Raw genomic sequence first — 18,055 nt, 5'->3', positions numbered from 1 at the left:
TCCTCTCCAGCACCAGCCCCAGCGACTGTCCGCTGGTGGCCCTCTTGTCTCATCTGCCCCCTGCCGCTGCCCCCACCCCACAGCTTGCTGTTGTTAAGCAAGTACCAGGCTTAACATTGTTTCGCCCATAGCATTTCAGAATTTTTCTCTGAAAGTTAAGTCCTCTTTTTGGTTTGACCTAACGGTAATGACCTCTCACATCTAAAAAATGTCCAGGTACTTTTTAATATCATTAAAACATCCACTCAGTGGGTACACTTCTCCAGCTGACTCTGGAATTTTTCAAACTGTTTTTAGCTAAGTCTCTTCCAATCTTTGGGAGCTCTCCTCCCTCTCCCTCGCCCTGGATTCAGCAGAGTAGATCCTAGCGGTGTCCTGACCGCGTCCTCCAGCCCCTGGACGCCTGTAAGCCAGTAATAGATCAAAACATCTGACCGGGTTCAAGTCCAACTTTCTTGGCAAGAACAATTCCTTGAGGGCATGGCTGGGTGTCTACTCAGCCACGTAGAGTGTGCGTGAGAGTCAGTCACGCCCGCTCGCCAAGGCTCCACTTGGAGCTCCTACGTAGGTCACCTACTTATGCCCTGTAACTGCTGGCTGCTCCAAGGGTCCCAAATACACACATTGAGAAAGACGGTGAGTAAACCCTCCACCAGAAGGAGTCAGGGCTTACTGAGAAAAGGCGATTCCAGAGCAGGGGCTGGGGAGGGCAGATCAGGGCAGGCAGCCAGAGGGAAGGGAGCCACTCCACCCTGGGAAAGCAACTCGTTTCGAGCCGCCGACTAGGAATAATGCTGAGTCTCCACAGACGTGGGTGAGAGGGGACGCTCGTCCTGACTGCAGACAGCCTACGGTCCGTGCAGACGCGGGGACGGCAGTGACACCCACTGTAGTGATGAGCATTCTCTGCACGACTCTTACAACACGTCTGCCCGTCCAAAGTCATGTCCCTATGAAAAGTTAGAGGCAAACGTCTCAGGAGAAGTCTGTGTGACTCGCCTTCCATGTTCTGGGACGGCAGGAAAGGGTCTGAAGGAGAGAAGGGGCTGAGGTCCGCTGGGCTGGCGTCACCCACACTCGGTGTGCTCCTCGGAACCCAGGAGCTCAGGCCCGCGCCAGCTTCACCCCCACTGAAGGCTCCGCCTCTGCCTCATGTTTTAATGCACCATTGTGCCTTCCCTCCTGGTTCCTAGCGGCCAACTTGGAGAACACGACCCCAGCATTACTGGGCCTAGTGAACACAGCTGCTCTGGATACCCATGTTTTTATGCGGATGCTGTTGACTCCTGTACCTGAATTTCCTGCCGCAAATGACGTAAACCCTAAAAGCCGAGGAACCATCTGATTAAAGGTCGAATTAAAATGTGAGTCTCAGAAGCGACTCAGGGAACCGCTTGCAGCAAGGGCTGGGAATTGCAAAGCTGCCCTGGAAGTCTCCGGTTTGCTCATAAGCAGGCTGCTTGTCCAATGAAAGCTGACTTTATTCCCTGGTTTTACAAGAAAGCTGAGGAAGGTGACAGTGAGAGTATCTTTAGGCACTTTCAGATTCTTTCATGGAACAGGCTTCACAAGAATCCCAGAATATTCATATTCTTGAAAAGAGATAAGCCATTTAATTTATTACGCAAGTCAGGTCACTTCTGAAGGGGTGACAGAGCCATTAATTGCTCCAGGCTGGCACGTATAAGCTGGCACGGGGTCACGCCACTCCTTTACTGGATCCTGTGGACTCCTGAGAAAAACTTGATGACCCCTCAGTTATTCTAAAATGTGTTGCTACCCCTTAAAGTAAGCAGGGCGTGGTTTCAGGATGGTTAGGGTTAGAAGCCTAGATCTCCCTCAGGCACACGTGGCCCTTCCACTGACTTCTTTCCAGGGACGAGATCTTGGCGCCGGAGTTCCTTCGCGTTAGCTGTCATTACCCGGGGGCTGGGGACAGACGGGCTGTGTCCAGATATGGAAGCTCCAGCCGGCTGGCTTCCAGGTGCGGTCTCGTTCTCCAGACGCTGCACAGGCATCACCATCCTTAATTCGCACCTGAACGGACGTGAGGACTGGTCAACACACAGGTGCCTCGCTGTCCTTCACAGAAGATTCCAGAACTTCTGACTGTATAGGAACAACCAATGGGCTAAACCCATCACAGTCACTGGGACAAGAGCCAACGTCTCCCCTGTAATTAATTAAGCCCAGAAAGTTCGGGTTAGTCTCTCTGACTGTTCCCCTCTGATCCCAGAAATAAACCACTTTTTCCCAACAGTGACTTTCTTAGCTGACAATCTGCATGGATCCTTGGGACCAAATCGCACCATGATTGGGTCAGTTAAATCCCCATCTTGTTCTCAGTAAGAAGCTGAATTTCTGACAAATAATGATCAAACTGCGGTCTGAAGCTGGACTGCCCAGACTTGGACGCTGACGTTGCCACCTAGAAACTCCGAGCAAGTAACTTCACCTCCCCAGGCCTCGGCCTCCTCCGCCTGAAGACCAGGTCACAATATACCACCTCGGGGTGGCACCGCCGGTTAAGGAGACCATGCAGTGGAGGCAGGCCTGGCACGCAGTAACCACGCAAGAAGAAAAGGCTGTCACCTCTTCTGTGGCCTGTCCCACAGCAACTGTGGGTGAATTAGGAGGCAGCGAACTCTTTTGAATGAGCTAGAAATAACCCCACAAACAAATGGATGAGTAAGTATTATTCTAGGACCCAAAGCCTTTGCCATGGCAACATAGATGTGCCTCCTGGGTATCTGATCCCAGATGAGGCTTTGTTCCAGTGCTGATGAAAGGAAGCCTCAGAAGGAAGGAGGCCAGCTCTGAGGTTCCCCGGGCACTGACCGCACGAGACGGGGTGGTGCCTGTGCGGCTGCTCGGGAAGCCCACCCACCAGCAGCCGAGCGTCTGCCCCTTTCCTCTTCCTGAGGGTCACCTCTGAGGTTCTCCAAAGGGGCAGAGGCGCGAGGGAGGTTGCTTTTAACCCATTCAATGAAACCAAGCAAAGGCCTTAGAAACGGAAGAAAAGAGGCCGTTTCTGTCCCAGGGCCTCAGGTAAGCGTGAGCGCAGGCCGCGTCCACGCAGAGGGGTGAGCAAGTACACCTCTGGTGTTGTTCATAATATTTATTTTGGAAAAATATTTTAAAAAGCAATTTCTTCATTAACAAAACAGTAAAAAACTCAAATAACATTTGCACAATATTCCATAAATACATTTATATACAAAAAATATAGTCACATAGCCCCGAAGTGCCTTTGTACATATTTACCACAAATTTAAATTATAAAAAATGAACATCACAAAATACTCAAGCTTTACAGATATCATGAAAAATATTTTTACAAGTCCCAAAAATAACACACTTTTTTTTCCACCTAGAAAAACCACATTTTAGTATCAAAAAGTACAATAAAGGCAGTGTTTGTGATTCTAATTCAAGAAGACTGGCTCGTAAGAATCCAAAATATACACTTCAAGCAGTGCATGCTCCTTATGCAGTAATTAAGTCCATTCATTTAAATATATATATTTTTAAAAGCAACTGTCCATAGTGCAATGGAAACGTCCTAAAAAGGCAGTGCAACAGGCCCCCGGACGCCCGCGGCGCCCCCCGAGCAGGAGGAGGGCCTGGCTTCAGCAGCAGTCCTGGCGCGCTCCTCTCCTCTCTCAGCAGCATTCGTTGGGGCATAATCCTTGGAACTTATTTCTTCTAAGAGAAACGGGAATGTGCCACATCACCTCCACTTTACACCTAGAGGCCACAGACATGCGGCGTGAGCGCGACAGAGCCCCGCGCGGACCCTCGCCCCGGCCCGGGCCGCCGCGCACGCGCACTGACCTCGGTGGCGATGACGCACTCGTCCTTCTCCTCGGATATGACGTACACCGACTGGTACTTGGTGTCCTTTGAAGCGGCGTACACAGAGTCCGGCCTCTTTCTTTCAGGTGCTTCTCCACTAGAAGGAAAATAAAAGAGAACCAAGTCAACACACGAAAACATTTCTTAACGGGAGGCTCGATGACCAGAGCTTGGAGCCACACCCTAAGCTGGTCTCCTGCCCAGCTAGCCTGGCCCCTGGCAGCCCCTGAGTGTGGGGGTGCCCTGCCCAGCTGACCCCCAGCACCTACTGAGTGTGGGGGAGCTCTCCCCAGCTTGACCCCCCAACACCCCGAGTATGGGGGCGCCCTGCCCAGGTGACCCCCAGCACTCTGAATGTGGGGGAGCTCTCCCCAGCTGACCCCCAGCACACTGAGCGTGGGGGCACCCTCCCCCGCCTGGCCCTCAGCAGCCCCCGAGCGTGGGGGTGCCCTGCCCAGCTGGCCTCCCCGCACATCCCCTCCAGCCCCCAGCACGCACCCCCTGAGTGTCAGGGTGCCCTTCTCCTCCCCCGCAGAGCCGTGGGGCTGGCACTTGGCATCGGGCTTGCTGTGTGGGTCCCTGGTGGCAGCAGCACCCTTGAGGTCCTGCAGCAGGTTATAGCCCACGGCGGGATCTCGAGCCTTGAGGCCATTCTTCTCCGAGCCGGGCTCTGCCTGGAGGTCCACCTTCTTGTTGGTGTTCTTGATCTGCGTGGCCCCAATGACGCTGACAGAGATGTCCTTCTCCCGCTGACAGTTGGCCAGGTTGTTCATGGTCTCAGTCTCCCCCCGGCAGGGGTCGGCGGGAGGCCGGCGCTTCTGCAGCCTTAGCCGCGTGCAGACCACCACAGCGGCACAGCCGAGCAGCAGCATGAGGACGAGAACCACGCCCGCACAGACGGCCACCCAGGGGAACGGCCCAGTCTGGCCCTCCACGTACTTCTCGGTGAGGTCCACCACCACGGGGCCCGGGGGTGGTGCAGGAAGCAGGAACTGGCAGTTGGGGCCCCCGTAGCCCCGGGCACACTCACACAGGTAGCGGAGGGCCCTCTCGTGGCAGGTGGCCCCGTTGTGGCAGGGCGAATGCTCACACCTACTGACGGGGGCGCTGCAGTTCCTGCCCGTGTACCCGGGGGGGCAGGTGCAGGAGTACTCGTTCACACCGTCCCTGCAGGCGCCTCCATTGGCACACGGGGAGGAGGCACAGTCGTCCACGTTGTCCTCGCAGTGCCTCCCAGAGAAGCCAGCCCGGCAGCGGCAGAGGTAGGCATCGCCGAGGTCCACACACTGCGCACCTGGAGCAGGGCAGAGAACACCCTGAAGCATCTGCTGCCTCTGCTCCTGCATCACACCAGAGTAGAGACACGGGCAGACCAGACGGCCAGGGCCTAAAGGAAGCCATTGCTTAAGACAACAAAGGTCAGATGCAAGCCCACGGGGGTAGGGGGGAGAGTCTGGTCTAACTCCACAAATTAGGAAACCACAAGCTGATACCGCCTGTCATGCACCATGCAAAACGCTTTGCCTGCATTACTGTGTTCATCTTCACAGCAAACCCACTAGGGATCCAGTTTACGGAGGGGAGAAAAAGACTTAGAGAGCATGGCATGCTTGCCCACTTACAGCTAGTGAAGAAAACAGAAAAAAAGAGAAGAGAAAAAAGGAAGGGAGGGAGGGCACGAGGGACAGGTCTCGTCATCCCAGAGCAAGCCTGCTAGTCTTCCTTTCTCAAAGGAAACATCCAAGTTTCCGTCGTGACTCAGTGGTTAACAGATACAACCGGGAACCATGAGGTTGTGGGTTCGGTCCCTGGCCTCACTCAGTGGGTTAAGGATCCCGTGTTGCCGTGAGCTGTGGTGTAGGTCGCAGATGTGGCTGGGGTCCCGAGTTGCTGTGGCTGTGGTGTAGGCCAGCAGCTACAGCTCTGATTAGACCCCTAGCCTGGAAACCTCCATATGCCATGGGAGCGCCCCTAGAAAAGGCAAAAAGACCAAAAAAAGAGGAAACACCCATGGCTCTATCCGTTCAGTGGCAGGAAACAAACAAGAGAAGGCGCTTGACCACAGGACGACCACACTTTCTGGACAGCACATGGAAAGCAGAGCAAAATGATTTCTCTCCACTGATTATCAAGTCTAGCAGAGAAGCTCCAGAAGCTTCCAGAATGGTCTGGCCTGCCTGGGGCCCAGCTTCCCTCCCTGCGAGTTTGCCTGGGGTATCCCACCACTCACAGAGACCACGCTTCCTCACACACACCAGACAGATGTACTTGGTGACAGAATACAGCTGCGCTTCCCTCCTAAAGCAGAGAGGCTGGGCTGGCACTGGCGCTGACTCGCGGATCCCTGGGGTCTCCCGCACCTGAGGCACCAGGAGAAATCACTGCATCTCTCTGCCTGAGGCATCCTCACAGAGAAGGAACACACCTGCCTGCCTTTCTCACTCCCTGGGTGTTCCCAGACTCCAGGAAAGACTTGCTAGGAAGTTTCTCACTGCTCAGACAAAAGAGCTCCTGAAATGCAAGGTAGCTCACAAAATGATGAGCTCAGCATAAAACTAAGGTCCTGTGCTCCTGCCACGTCCTCGTCAGTGTCGACCAGCTGACCAAGTCTCAAGTGGGTCAGGTGGCCCCCTTACCATTGGAACAGGGTGAGGAAGTGCAGGAATCCATCTTCTTCTCACAGTTAAAGCCAGAGAAGCCCCCAGGGCAGCGGCAGGTGTACCCTCCCTCGGGGTTGTCAGAGCACCGGCCCCCGTTGAAGCAAGGGCCGTCCGCACACGCCATAGCACTCAGCTCGCAGATCCTGCCATAGAAGCCAGGTGGGCAGGTGCAGGAGAAGCTGTTCTCGAGGTCCTGAGGGACGGAGAAGTTGAAGAAAGCTTTTCCTATGTTGCTCCAGGGACCCACATGGTTGGCGTCAAACCAGGGCTCCCAGTTCAGCAGCAGAGCCCGCAGTGGCAGGACTCACCGTGCAGCTCCCTCCATTCCTGCAGGGGCTGGCCTTGCACTCGTCCACCTCTGTCTCACAGTTGGCCCCCGTGTACCCCGGCCGGCAAGAGCAAGTGTAGCTACCCTGGCCCGTATTGGTGCAGGTGGCCCCGTTCTTGCAGGGCTTGTGGTGTGTGCAGTAGTTCAGATCTGCCAGGGCAGAGACAGGAAGAGGAGGAGAAGGGAATCCCAGGGTTAAATTTGGGAGACAGGACTTCCCTGTGACAGAGTGAGGGGTGCCAGGCGGCCTGTAAGGGGACAGGAGGCTTACCCTGGTTGCAGAAAAGGCCCCCCCAGCCTTCCTGGCAGTTGCATTGCCAGGGCTGCTGGCAGGTGCCGTGGAGACAGCCTGGGTACCGAATGCACTGGTCACAGTACCGGCCCTGCCAGCCCACTCTGCACCTTAGAAGAGAGGACAGAGTCAGTGGATGCTGCTGCTACTGGTTCACGAGGACACCGTTCCCACGAGAGCCTGGCTTCCAGCAGCATGCTGGTCCTCAACTAGGCGGAACACTGGACCATCCTCAGGAGCTTTGAAACACACGGTACCTGGGGGCCCCCCCTGAGGGTCTGAATCCTGGCTACCAGAGCAGCATCTCTAGGTGATTCGAATGAGCTGGCTGCAAAGTCTGAGAACCAACTAACCCTTCTCCTTCTGTGCCAATTCTTTTTAAATTTCCATCTGTAAGTTCCACAACTGCTGAAGAGCTCAGGTGGACGACAACCCTTGACGTTACACGTGCCCATGTATCTATTAAGCAGAAACACCAAACAGACCCCCCTCAACCAGCTCATCTTACCTGAGCTTTTCAAAAGATCATCTAGAGATGCTTTACAGACACACTACGTGTAAAAGCGCAACAAAAAGAAGGAGGAAGAAAACAACTTTTACAAACTTACTTGCATTCCCCTGGCTTGTCACAAAACCCATGCTGCTCGTCGCACCCCGGCAAACAGATGGCTGCAAGAAGAAAAGGCGCAGGGTCAAGCCCACCAGAGTGCCCCCCAGCTTACAAGGCTGCAGGCCAGGCCAGCCCATCAGCGAGCCCCACGAGGAATCCTGGTAGCGACCATCCTGCCTGGTAACCTCGGCCTTTACTCAGCCCAGGAGGAGCGTTCTTCTTAACACCGGGGCTCAGGGACAAAAGAGCACGGAAGCCCCCACCCCCACCAGCCCCTTTTCTTCTAAGAGAGGGTCAGAAGTCCTTCCCCCTCCTCCTCCCCCACTTCCCAATTCTATGCACAAAGCTCCACCTCTTAATACCCAGAAAGTGTGTGCGTAGATAAGGGTGGACAGCTGGTGTGCAGAGTACCAGGGCAAGACAGCTGCTCTATTGTCTGTCCTCTCCCAGCAGCTGCCCCAGTGCAACAATACCAGCCTCCCCCTCGCCCCCGTGCCCCCACCCCTCTCTCTCTCTCTCACACACACACACACACACACACACACACACACACACACACGCACGCGCGCACACACGCGCGCGCGCGCACACACACACACACACACACGCACGTGCACCCTTTCCGCCAATGGCCACGGGCGCCCTCCCAGCCGCCTATCCCTGGAGAGAGCTAATGCAAGGCACGCGCGAGCTGGGGGCGGGGAGACTCCAGTGTTTGAATAAGAAGAAAAAAGTTTAAGTTTATGGCTACCCCAGGGCGAAGGAGAGGGAGGGGAGCCAAGAGGGAGGCAGCAGGCAGGCCAGGTTCCCGAGGGGGTGGGGGAGGCCTGGGCCAGGCCTGAGCTGGCTCCCTTCTCAGGGTCAGGAAACTCATTAACAAGCCGCTCCACAAGTTTTTAAGACAACAGAGCCGCTCAGGCCAAGGCAAGCTCAGAGGAGCTGTGGACACTCAGCTGAGCGCCTCTGACCTCCCTGCTGCAGAAGCAAAAAAAAGTGGAGAAACTATAGCTCCCAGAGAGGCTCTGTCCCACAAGAGAAGATTCCCTGCTCTGGGCAGAAGGTTTCTGGGGAGCTCCAGGGCCCACCCCCTTGCCCCCAACTATGGAGCCATCCGACCCGGGGAGTGTGGGGGTGGCAGTGAGGCAGCGAGGGTCCAGACCTTCAGGGGCCTCACAAGCCCCTGCCCAGGCTTCCTGAATTCTGGGCAGATCCCAGCCCACCCGGAGAATGCAGAACTGCAGGCAGCAGGGCCTAAGTCACTTTGGTAAAGGTACTTCTTCCTCAGGCAGGGAGCTCCGTGAGCCCCCCCAGGAAGACAGGCAAGGGGCCCCGTCCCCACGGGGGCTGGCAGACCCGGGCCTCAGCACACACCCACCCTCAGCCATAGACCCCACGAGTGAAAAACGTCATAAGGAGTGTGTGTGTGTGTGTGTGTGTGTGTGTGTGACATGGAACGTTTTTAAGTACACTGTCTCTGCAGAAAGGCCGGGCCCAGCGCCGGAGCGAAGATGAAGCACTTTTCCATGAAAAGCTGTCTCTCAGCAAAGAGAACTCCTTTGGTAAAAGTATGGCCTACACACAGCCTCCTCTCTGTTCCTCTTCCTTCCTCCCTCCCTTCCCTCAGGCTGACTTCCTGACCCCTGGCCCTGGCTCCAGAGTCCTCCCAGATGAAGAAAGGCAGCTTCCCATAGCGGAAGTTCAAGCGGCTGAGTGGACCCCAACCCACCACTGGCTCACTGTGAGGTACTAGCAAGGCTCTCTGGTTCCCTGGCCTCGGTTTCCCACCAGAACGCCCTTCAGGGCTGAAATCCCAGGACCCCAGCATCTCAGAAACACTGCCCACTCCCCCCCGCCCGGGGGGGAAGGGAGGGGGGCGGCGGCCCAGGGAGCAGGCCCAGGGCAGCGGTGGCCTTCCGCAAGGACTCACGCTCAGTGCAGTACTGGCCTTTCCAGCCAGGGTTGCAGACTTTCTCGCCTCTCTCCCCGCAGGTGAAGTGGCCAAAGGCGTCGTCTCGGGGGCGGCAGAAGACAGAGCAGCCCTCCCCATAGTAGTGCTCGTCACACACGAAGCGGTAGGAATACTTGAGGTCCGTGCGGCCACTGCTGTGCAGGTCCTGGGACCACTCCTCGCCCACGGTGAGGTGCCTCTGTGTGGCCAGGCGGCTGATGAGTCTCTCTGGGTTTTCTGTGGGGAGAGGATGCCTATTGGTTCTGACTGGGAACTAAAGGCTTGAGGAATGGCGGGAGGTGAAAGGAGGCCGAAGACCCTCGCCTGAACCTTCCAGAGGAACAGGCAGAATGAGAGATGTAGACTTTGTTTCTCAGGAGATCTGAAATCATAGCCATACTAACTGGAGAAGTAGTTTGCAGCTTTGGAGGTTTTTGGCTTGTTTTTACCTGTTGCGAGGTCATCGGGAGAATCCGTGTGCAGAGCTTCAATGATCAGAGAGAAAGTTCCCTGGGGAGGAGATGGAAGATAAACCAGAAACGTTTTTAAAAGAACCAAAGCATTTGGAACAATCAGGTGGTTGCACATCTGCGAGCAGAGGGTCCTGGGAAGGGTCTCTGTACCTGTCTTGCCTGATTTCACTTTTCTTAAGGAAATGGGAGAACTTTTAAAAGAAGGGTTTCTTGATGTCTTTTTTCAGCCTGATAATATAGGACATTGCGTTTTTACAAAGAAAGAAAGTAAAAACACAGCGCGGAGCAGGAGGGCCTGGAGGGGGTTGTGTGCACTCTTCCGGCAAAGGAACCCTGCAGAGGGGACTGGACTGCGAACTGTCAGGCTAAGAGGGTGACAGAACGACCAGCGGGTCCGGGAGCTGGGGAACTAGAACTTTCCCACGTGAAGGGGCCCATTCAACCTGAGAGCTAGGCACAGAGACCGGATACGGAAATGTCCCCGGTCCTCGGCCTCTCTGTCCACTCTACCCCGCTGTCATCCCACAACCCGCCCCGCCGCCTGCAGGTCATTCCGGGCGTGGAATCGGTATCCCCGGGCTCTGAGACCGCGGCTCCCACCCGCCCGGGCCCACCCGCGCGCCCCCGCAGGAGTTCCGAGCCGGGCAGGTCGTCGCCTCTTTCCCCACCTGCCGCCGGCCCCGCCCGCCCCGCCCCCGCAGGTGCGGCGCTCACCGGCCAGGTGAAGCCAAAGGGGAAGCGGATGGGGTTGCTGAAGGCGGGGTCGGCGCCCGCGCCGTCAGGGAGGCTGAAGGAGTCGACGCCCAGCACCGGCGTGACAGCGCTGCCGTAGGTGCAGGGCGGCTCGGGAGACACGCTGGCCTGGTAGTGCTTGAGGCACACGCGGAAGAAGGTCCTGCAGGCGCACGGCGGCGGCCCCGCGCCTCCGCGGCAGCAGTTGCGGTTTCCCAGCAGCCCCTTCTTGTTGACGAACTCCTGCAGCTTCAGCTCGAACACCCCGGAGCTCCAGACCTGCGGGGGAGGTCAGGGCGTGGGGCTCTGCGCGCCGGGAGCCCGCCCTGCCGCGTCCTGCCCTCGGCCCAGTGCCCCTCAGGGTCTGCGCCCCGGGTCCCCACCTGACAGCACAGGGCTCCGGGGCACCCCGCGGGCAGCCTGCGGGACAGCGCGGCCCTGGGGACTTCACCTGGCAACTTACCTGGCACAGCAGGGCCGAAAGCACGGCGAGGGCCAGGGCGCACCGCCGGCCCATGGTGCACCGCTGGACGCGCTCGCTCTCTTCGCGTCCCCTTCTTCTTAAGTCAGCAGGGAATGCTTGGGGAGGAAGGTGCCCCCAGGAGCGTGGGCGGGAGAGAGCGGCCGCTTTGCCTCCGGCTGGTAAAATCCGGGCTTCTCTCCTCGAGGGTCCGTCTCCGGCTCCTTTGGAAGCCGAGGTCCCTTAGATCCGCCCAGCGGAGACGATGGCAGCTCCGGGGATGCACGAGAGAAAAAGGCTCCTGGAAGAGACTGCTCCTGGAGCAGCAACTTTCGGTTTTCCCCTCTTTCTTCCAAGCCACCAGTAGGTAGGGGTCGTCTGCTTCCAGGTTTTGTCTTAAGCTTCTTCGCAGGAAAAAAAAAAAAAAAAGAGAAGGAGAAAGAAAGAAAAAGGAAAAGAGAAAGAAAGAAAAGAAAAGGGGGAGAGGAAACGTCCAAATATTTAGCTCAATTCCCAAGGAGCTGCAGAGCTGCCCGCGAGTCCGATTAGCGAGCTGCGTTCTGGAAATCCCACGCGCGAGGCGGTAATCCGAGGCCGGCGAGCACCCGCGGGTGCGGCCCGGCTGGCTCACTCGGCGGCCGTGGTCCGGGAAGCGCCCTGGACCTGAGTCTTTCCCAGGGACCCAGCCAGTGCCATCCAGGTCAACACCCGGGGTCTAGGACCGGGTCGCGGCGAAGGCTGCGCGCCAGGCTGCGCGTCGGGTGCGGCGCCGGCCGGGGCTCCGCGGGCGCGCAGGGGCTCGAGCTCACCCCGCGCCGCCGCCTTATATCCAGCCGGCCGCCCGCATGGCTAATGAGATGCAAATGAGCAGCCCCCCAATCTGGCGAGAGCTGTCACAAAGGAGCCACTTTTCCAAACCCTCCTCTCAATGGCTCGCCAAATGGTCAGTGAGCTGTAAAATGTGCAACCCTCCTCCCCGCCCCCACCCTCCCCGCCCTCGGCCCTCCCCTGCCCCCGCCCCCGCCCCCCCATCCCACGAAACGCACTCATTTACATTCCTGCAAAATGTTCACCGCAAGAATCCCCTCTGCGCCCGAGGCTGGTGCCGCCGCCCGGGCTCCTCGGCGCTTCCTCCCGGCCTCAGACTCGTAGAGGCCCGGGGACGCGCGGGGGCGGCGCTGCGCCCCTGCCCCGCCGCGAGCAACCCGGCGGGTGAGGCCGCGTCCGGCCTGGGGAACTCTCCCGTCGCCGCGGCGCCCGCCTCCGACCCGCTCTCTGGCCGCGGCCGGGGCCTGGGGGGGCGGGTGCGAAGTCCGAGGCCCAGTTCCCGGTGGGCCGCCCCTTCTCCCGGGCAGCCTCTTCCTAAGGAGGAGTCTCCGGGGCGGGGGACCGGGGCACAAGAGGGAGGGGGCGGGCCCGAGCAGTGGGCAGAGGGTGGCGAGAGCGCAGCGGCAGTTTCGGGAAGTTTGGGAAGGTCTGACACCCAGACGTCTCCCGGACGAGGACCGCGACTCCGCGTCTGGGAACGCAGAAGCGAGCGCGGCGCCCCGGGGACCCTGTTGCCTCGCGCCTGGGGTGTTCCCGCACCAATCCGCAGCCGCTGGGGGGCGGGGTCCGGGTAGCGCGTCCCCCACTGCGGGGGGATCCTGACGCAGTAAACTACCGCCTCCCCTCCATCCCCAATACACACACCCTTCCGGGCTCGATTCTCGGCCGCCGCCACCTTTCCGGGGTCCCCAGGACCTCTCTCCTGGGTATTCCCCCCTCGGCCTCCCTCTGCTTGGTAAAAAGTGAGTTTGGTGTGTGTCGTTCGCGTGGCTGTCATTAAGGCAGTCTGTTATTGTGCGAGGCTGAATCAGTGGCTCTTTGTGCGCTCAGCTGTATGGTAATGCAGACCGCACCTGCTCCCCGCACAATGCAGAGAGAAAGAGCTCCCCTCCGCGCGCGCCGCGGCCTCTGCAACAATGTCCGGCACATGTTCTAAAGACCCTCCAGCCTGCCCCCCCAACCCGCAACCTTTGCACAACCATCACCTTATTAGGTTTTTACACGTCCATCAGACACTAGAACTTTTGTTTTCATTTTTTTTAAAGGGAAATGAGTTTATTGGGAGGGCCGAGAACACACGTTTCACACAATGAGGATCTAAATTGCTCTCATGCTTGCGGCCGCGATGCAGAATTAAGGTGGGCCATGGACTCCTACTCTGGCATCCAGCTTCGTGCTGGGCGGCTTCTTTCCCACCCATATCTGCTCCTCCCTTGACCTCCCCCTCCCCGACACCTAGGGCAGCTTCATCCGGAGGAAAGGTGTGAGCGCTGGAGTAAACTCCACTTTGTTGGCAGCACAGCTCCAGGGCGCCGGGCCACAACAGCCTCGCTATAGGAGTGCTACAGCCACCTTACTGGTGAGAACGTGCACTGTCCTGGCAAAATGTGACTGTCATTGCAGCAGATGTTCAGATCACAGTGTACCGTCTAATGAACAAGAAGAAGGAAAATTCTCAAATACCAAGTAAAACCACAGTAGACAGCAAATCTAAAAATCAGTTGAAGTCTAGGGCCATCCCTCCACTAGTTAGGCAGCAGGCTCCCGAATACCTGTCAAGATTCAGGATCAACAGATTTTAATTGTTCCACTGCTGCTTCCCGAGGGAGCAAAGAATGAATTGAAAGTAATGCGTGTATAATGTTTAAGGCTGAAGTGAGAAAGGCAGACTTGGACCCCACAAGAACCCCATACAGTTTGGTGCAGAACAAATGGAGACTTCAAAACCTGCTCTGCCCCCACCCCCCATGATGGTGGCAGTACAAGTGTGGCCGCCCTGTGGGGATTTTGCAAGGACTCGCTGCATCACCACAGGACCGGGCCAGATCGAATCCTAATTTAATCTTGCCACCTAGTGTCAGCATCCTTTTTTCACTATATCCATGTTTCCTCTGAAAGCTCATTTCTGAGAGCTCTGCTCCCTACTGCAAGGAAGGTGGGGGTGGGGGGGAGAGGTGGGTGGGAGAGAGGTGAGGCAGTTCCTGGAGCAGGAGAGGGCAAAAGAAGAAAGGAATGTGAGTTCTAAATCCTCTGTGCTCTGAGACTGAGACTAGATTTCAGTAAGAAATGAAATATCAGGAACCTTTTAATTAGAAAATGGAAGTGAGAAACAGGCTTATTTGAATGCCTTTTTAGAAAACTGAAATAAAAGTTCCACGCAAGGGCTTAAACCTTGGGGGGGGGGCGGGAAGACCTGCCCCAAATCTTTAACAAACCCCCCTCAGTATCAAGTATTTGTTAAATTGACATGGCACAGATTTCTCGATTACGGCGGCAAAGCGGAACTGAAAGGCATCGTAAAATCCATCAGAATCCTGCCCAAAGCGTTCATTCTTTTCCAACTTAATTTATGCCACACAATTCTGTATTGGGGAAATCAAGCAGAAAGCCCTTTTCTTGTCTTTCCTCCTCCTCCTGCTCTTCTTTCCTCTACTTTATTCTTCCTCTTCTCTCTCCCTCCCTCTCTCTCTCCCTCCCTCCCTCCCTCTCTCTCTCTCCCTCTCTCTCTCCACCCACCCTATGTTGGTTCCTCTCCCCCTCTCCCTTTCAAAGCTGAGCTGGGAGACTGTTTAACTTCAGTGTTTCTATAGGAGTCTGTTGTAGTTTAACTCCTGCACACCAGTAGCTGAGATGAACAAAGGAGAGACTCGAGGTCCAACTATTCATCCTTTCTTTGCACTTTAATTTTCATTGATTGGAAAGACAAGGGGAGCCCTTAGGGATTCAGGCTGAAGGGGGATGACACGCCTTTAGACGCCATCAGCCCCCTAGCCAGCCATCTGCTCCGAACCAAATGGCGTTTTTTCACTCCCTAACTGCATGTCTGTATACTCCTGCAACTAAGCGCTCTGAACCCCCCAAATGCAGGAGGGAGCTTAAGCTAGAGTATGTTAAATAGACTTGCCTCCATGTTGGCCATAGCAGCCAGAGTCCCTCCTCCCCACACACCATAAATCCTCACCTTGCTCATTAGGAAAAAGCAGGAAACTTTCTTTTAAATACTTTTTGATGTCTCGGCAAATTTACTGTACAAAGTGAGGCTCATTAGGGCTTAGAAGGCACCCAATATATCAGACATAGGAGTGGAGAGAGGGATTTGCCGCCTGGTGTTGGTGTTTTATTTTTGCCAAGCATGCATAGCTTATGGCCTGAATGACCCCAGCGGGCCCGGGTAGCCTCGGTTGTATAATCAGAACCATGGCCACAACAGCTACAGCTGACTTCTGTTTGTTGGAGACCCTAAGTATTTTACCCACCATTTTATTAGGCCACTTGGAAATAAACACCTCACGACCATCCTTTTACCAAATTAAATACGCCCATCCTCAGAGGTGAATGTAAGCTATTACTCTGGTCACCCAATCTGTCTCCACCCCCCTGGGCTAAAGAAAGGTTCTATTCCGGAGATGTGTGTGGGGTGCAGGTTGTGACTGGAGGGAGGAGGGTCTGGGCAGATTGCAGCAAACAATGCCTAGAATAGGCTCCAGACTCTAAGCCAGCCCCAGGTTCAGTTTTCTGTGTAAACAAGTCTGGAGACTTGAGTGGAGTTTGTGTTTTCTTAGACCAACTGAATACTGTATACCCAACAGAGAGGTTCTCTAATTCCTTAGAAGAATTAGGGTCCTTGTTTAGAACAAGAAAATGAAAAACTTCCAGGCAGAAAATCTGGTGTTGATCAAACATGCCAGCTTATTTGAAAAAGAAGATGAAGGGAACCTAAAGCAAGTTTATTAATTGGTATTAGTTTCACACGCCCCACCAGCACACCCTTCTGCTGATTCTCCATCAGTCACGGGTTTGGATACAACAGCAGGGAGAGTAGCAGAGGAACTGGCCTGCTTGCTGGGCACGTGGGAAGCTCTTACTGATGTCTATGGGTAAAACCTCACCTGTGCCCGGTCGCCAGAATGGGTATTTCCTTACTTCTTAAGGACGGAACCCCGGAGACACATGAACGTTTACAAGACACACTGATCCGAACGTATACACGGTGTGTTTGCACCTGATAAAGGTATGTCCCTATCGCCCTGCTGGAGATACGTCCTAACCCAAGCAGTCCATTTGTCCAGTCTACGGCGGGAAAGAGGGGCAGGTCTGGCTTCTGTTCAGGCGCCAAGGCTTTCTTCTTCCTGAGGATAAATGCTACTCAGCACCGAGGGAGGCCCCACAACTCAGCCTCCCCAGCCCTGCCTGGGACATTTCCCTCGGAGGAAGGGCTGTCCTCAAACATCTAGGACCACGACCTGGCTGGCAGGTTCGCGCGGGACAGGGGGGCGCGGGGACCGGAGCACCGAGCCAAGGATGACCCGGTGGGCCTGACGGTACCGCCCCCGCCCCCTCCCCCCGCGGTCCCGCGCCCTCCCTTCACCCGCCGGGCGCAGACAACCGCGGCGAGGGGAGGAAGGACAGCCGGGCCACGTGGTCTGGAGCGGGAATCCCGCGCCCTGGGGCGCTGCGCGGGCCTGGGTTGCGGAGGCATGCGCTGGTTTGCATGAGAAAGGCGGTCGCGTGGCTCAGCTGGCGGCGCGGAGGCCGCTCCTCCGACCTCGGGATCATCTGCCCGGCGGTCCGCGCTCATCTCCATGACAAAGCACTGTTTACCTGGCGCGGCTCCGGGAGCCTTTGTCCGGATCGGATGACCGCGCAGCTGCTCCGCGCCGGTCCGAGCGGCCCCCGACTGAACGCGCCGGACCGGGCGCTCCGGAGGGCTGCCTGGAGGGGAGGCGGCGCCGGTGGGCGCTCCAGAGGGCTGCATGGAGTGGGTGGTGGCGGCAGGCCCGACACTTACCGCAGGGGCGCGCGCGCTGGATTGGGAGGGCCAGGTGTGTGGGTGTGTGGGGGGGTCACCCGGTCACCTGCACCCAGGCGCGGCTCCACCTGGGAGTCGCAAGCCCCCGACCGCGTCAGACAATGACGATGGGAAAGAAAGGGCGGCGAGAGCGCCGCGGGCCCTCCTGAGGCCTGGTTCCAGGACGCGCCCCACCCGGAGGTCGCGGGCACCTGTCGCGGGTCCCGGCGCCCGTCAATCACCCGGCCCGCGGGGCGGAGCGCGGGCCGAGCCAGAACCGCCCGGACGCCGCCCCGCCCGCGTGTCCCCGCCGGACCGGAGCAGCCCTGCGCGACTGCGCCGTCCTCCCCTGCCTCCCACCTCCTTTCTGCGAGCATCTGCCCGCAGAGGAACAGATGTGGGCACCTGCGGTGACAGGCTGCATATGTTCCATCCTATTCACAGGCATTCAGACGTGGCTACAATGAGCGGCCTTTGTGCGCACAGTCACTAAATATATTAATCTGCACTCCCCAGAGCACCGGGCTGTTTAATTTTTCACCAGCAATAACATCTGATCTAATCCTTAAATCGGCTCCCAAAAGCCTGCCCTCCCGCCCTCCTTTTTTCCTCTTTCTCCCCTCCCCCCTCCCGAAAAACGTGTGAAGCTATTCAACCTTCCACCTGTTGCCTGCTGAACTGGGCGTGGGTTCCTGCAACATCTGATGTTGGTCCGCGCAGGGGGTGGGGGCGGGGTGGGGGCGGGCGTGGGTACTTGCGGGGGACGCTGCTGGGCCACATGAGCACCACGAGGGCATGTGTACCAGAAGGAAAATAAACACAACGTGCGAGGGTGGCTCCCAAATGTTGTGCAAACAAAGA

General features: G+C 57.0%; 1 protein-coding gene across 12 annotated transcripts; it reads right to left on the bottom strand.

Annotated features, from left to right (window-relative positions):
• Nucleotides 1–202: 202 nt before the first annotated feature.
• Nucleotides 203–17,503, bottom strand: DLL1 (delta like canonical Notch ligand 1). 12 transcript variants are annotated; one of them, XM_003353151.5, is made up of 12 exons: nucleotides 12,405–12,652; nucleotides 11,362–11,762; nucleotides 10,881–11,177; nucleotides 10,143–10,203; nucleotides 9,673–9,930; nucleotides 7,744–7,804; nucleotides 7,115–7,245; nucleotides 6,824–6,993; nucleotides 6,492–6,708; nucleotides 4,354–5,149; nucleotides 3,835–3,952; nucleotides 203–2,173 (listed from the first exon to the last, which is right to left on the bottom strand). In XM_003353151.5, exons 2-12 carry the CDS (start codon nucleotides 11,413–11,415, stop codon nucleotides 2,147–2,149), a joined length of 2,190 nt encoding a protein of 729 aa, XP_003353199.2. In that variant the 5' UTR covers nucleotides 11,416–11,762; nucleotides 12,405–12,652; the 3' UTR covers nucleotides 203–2,146. The 12 variants fall into 12 exon arrangements, with proteins under 12 accessions (XP_003353199.2, XP_020941181.1, XP_013847870.1 ...); XM_021085522.2 differs by having other exon boundaries at nucleotides 11,362–11,759; XM_013992416.3 differs by having other exon boundaries at nucleotides 12,413–12,652.
• Between the last annotated feature and the right edge of the window lie 552 nt (nucleotides 17,504–18,055).

This window comes from Sus scrofa, chromosome 1 (genome assembly GCF_054392235.1).
Source record: "Sus scrofa isolate SSC_HxYL_T2T_F1_AM1 chromosome 1, Sscrofa_HxYL_maternal_Yorkshire_Landrace_v2.0, whole genome shotgun sequence".
NCBI lineage: Eukaryota > Metazoa > Chordata > Mammalia > Artiodactyla > Suidae > Sus > Sus scrofa.
The sequence above is the reverse complement of the archived record's forward strand: the minus strand, read 5'-3'. Positions and strand labels throughout refer to the sequence as shown.

What these genes read in the sequence shown, in the direction of transcription:
- DLL1 (XM_003353151.5), bottom strand. Translation starts at nt 11,415, where the DNA reads ATGGGCCGGCGGTGCGCCCTGGCCCTCGCCGTGCTTTCGGCCCTGCTG. An exon ending in GGAATGGAGGGAGCTGCACG is followed by an intron (nt 6,709 to 6,823) that starts GTGAGTCCTGCC and finishes TCCGTCCCTCAG; the next exon opens with GACCTCGAGAACAGCTTCTC. An exon ending in AGTGCGTCATCGCCACCGAG is followed by an intron (nt 2,174 to 3,834) that starts GTCAGTGCGCGT and finishes AATTAATTACAG; the next exon opens with GGGAGACGTTGGCTCTTGTC.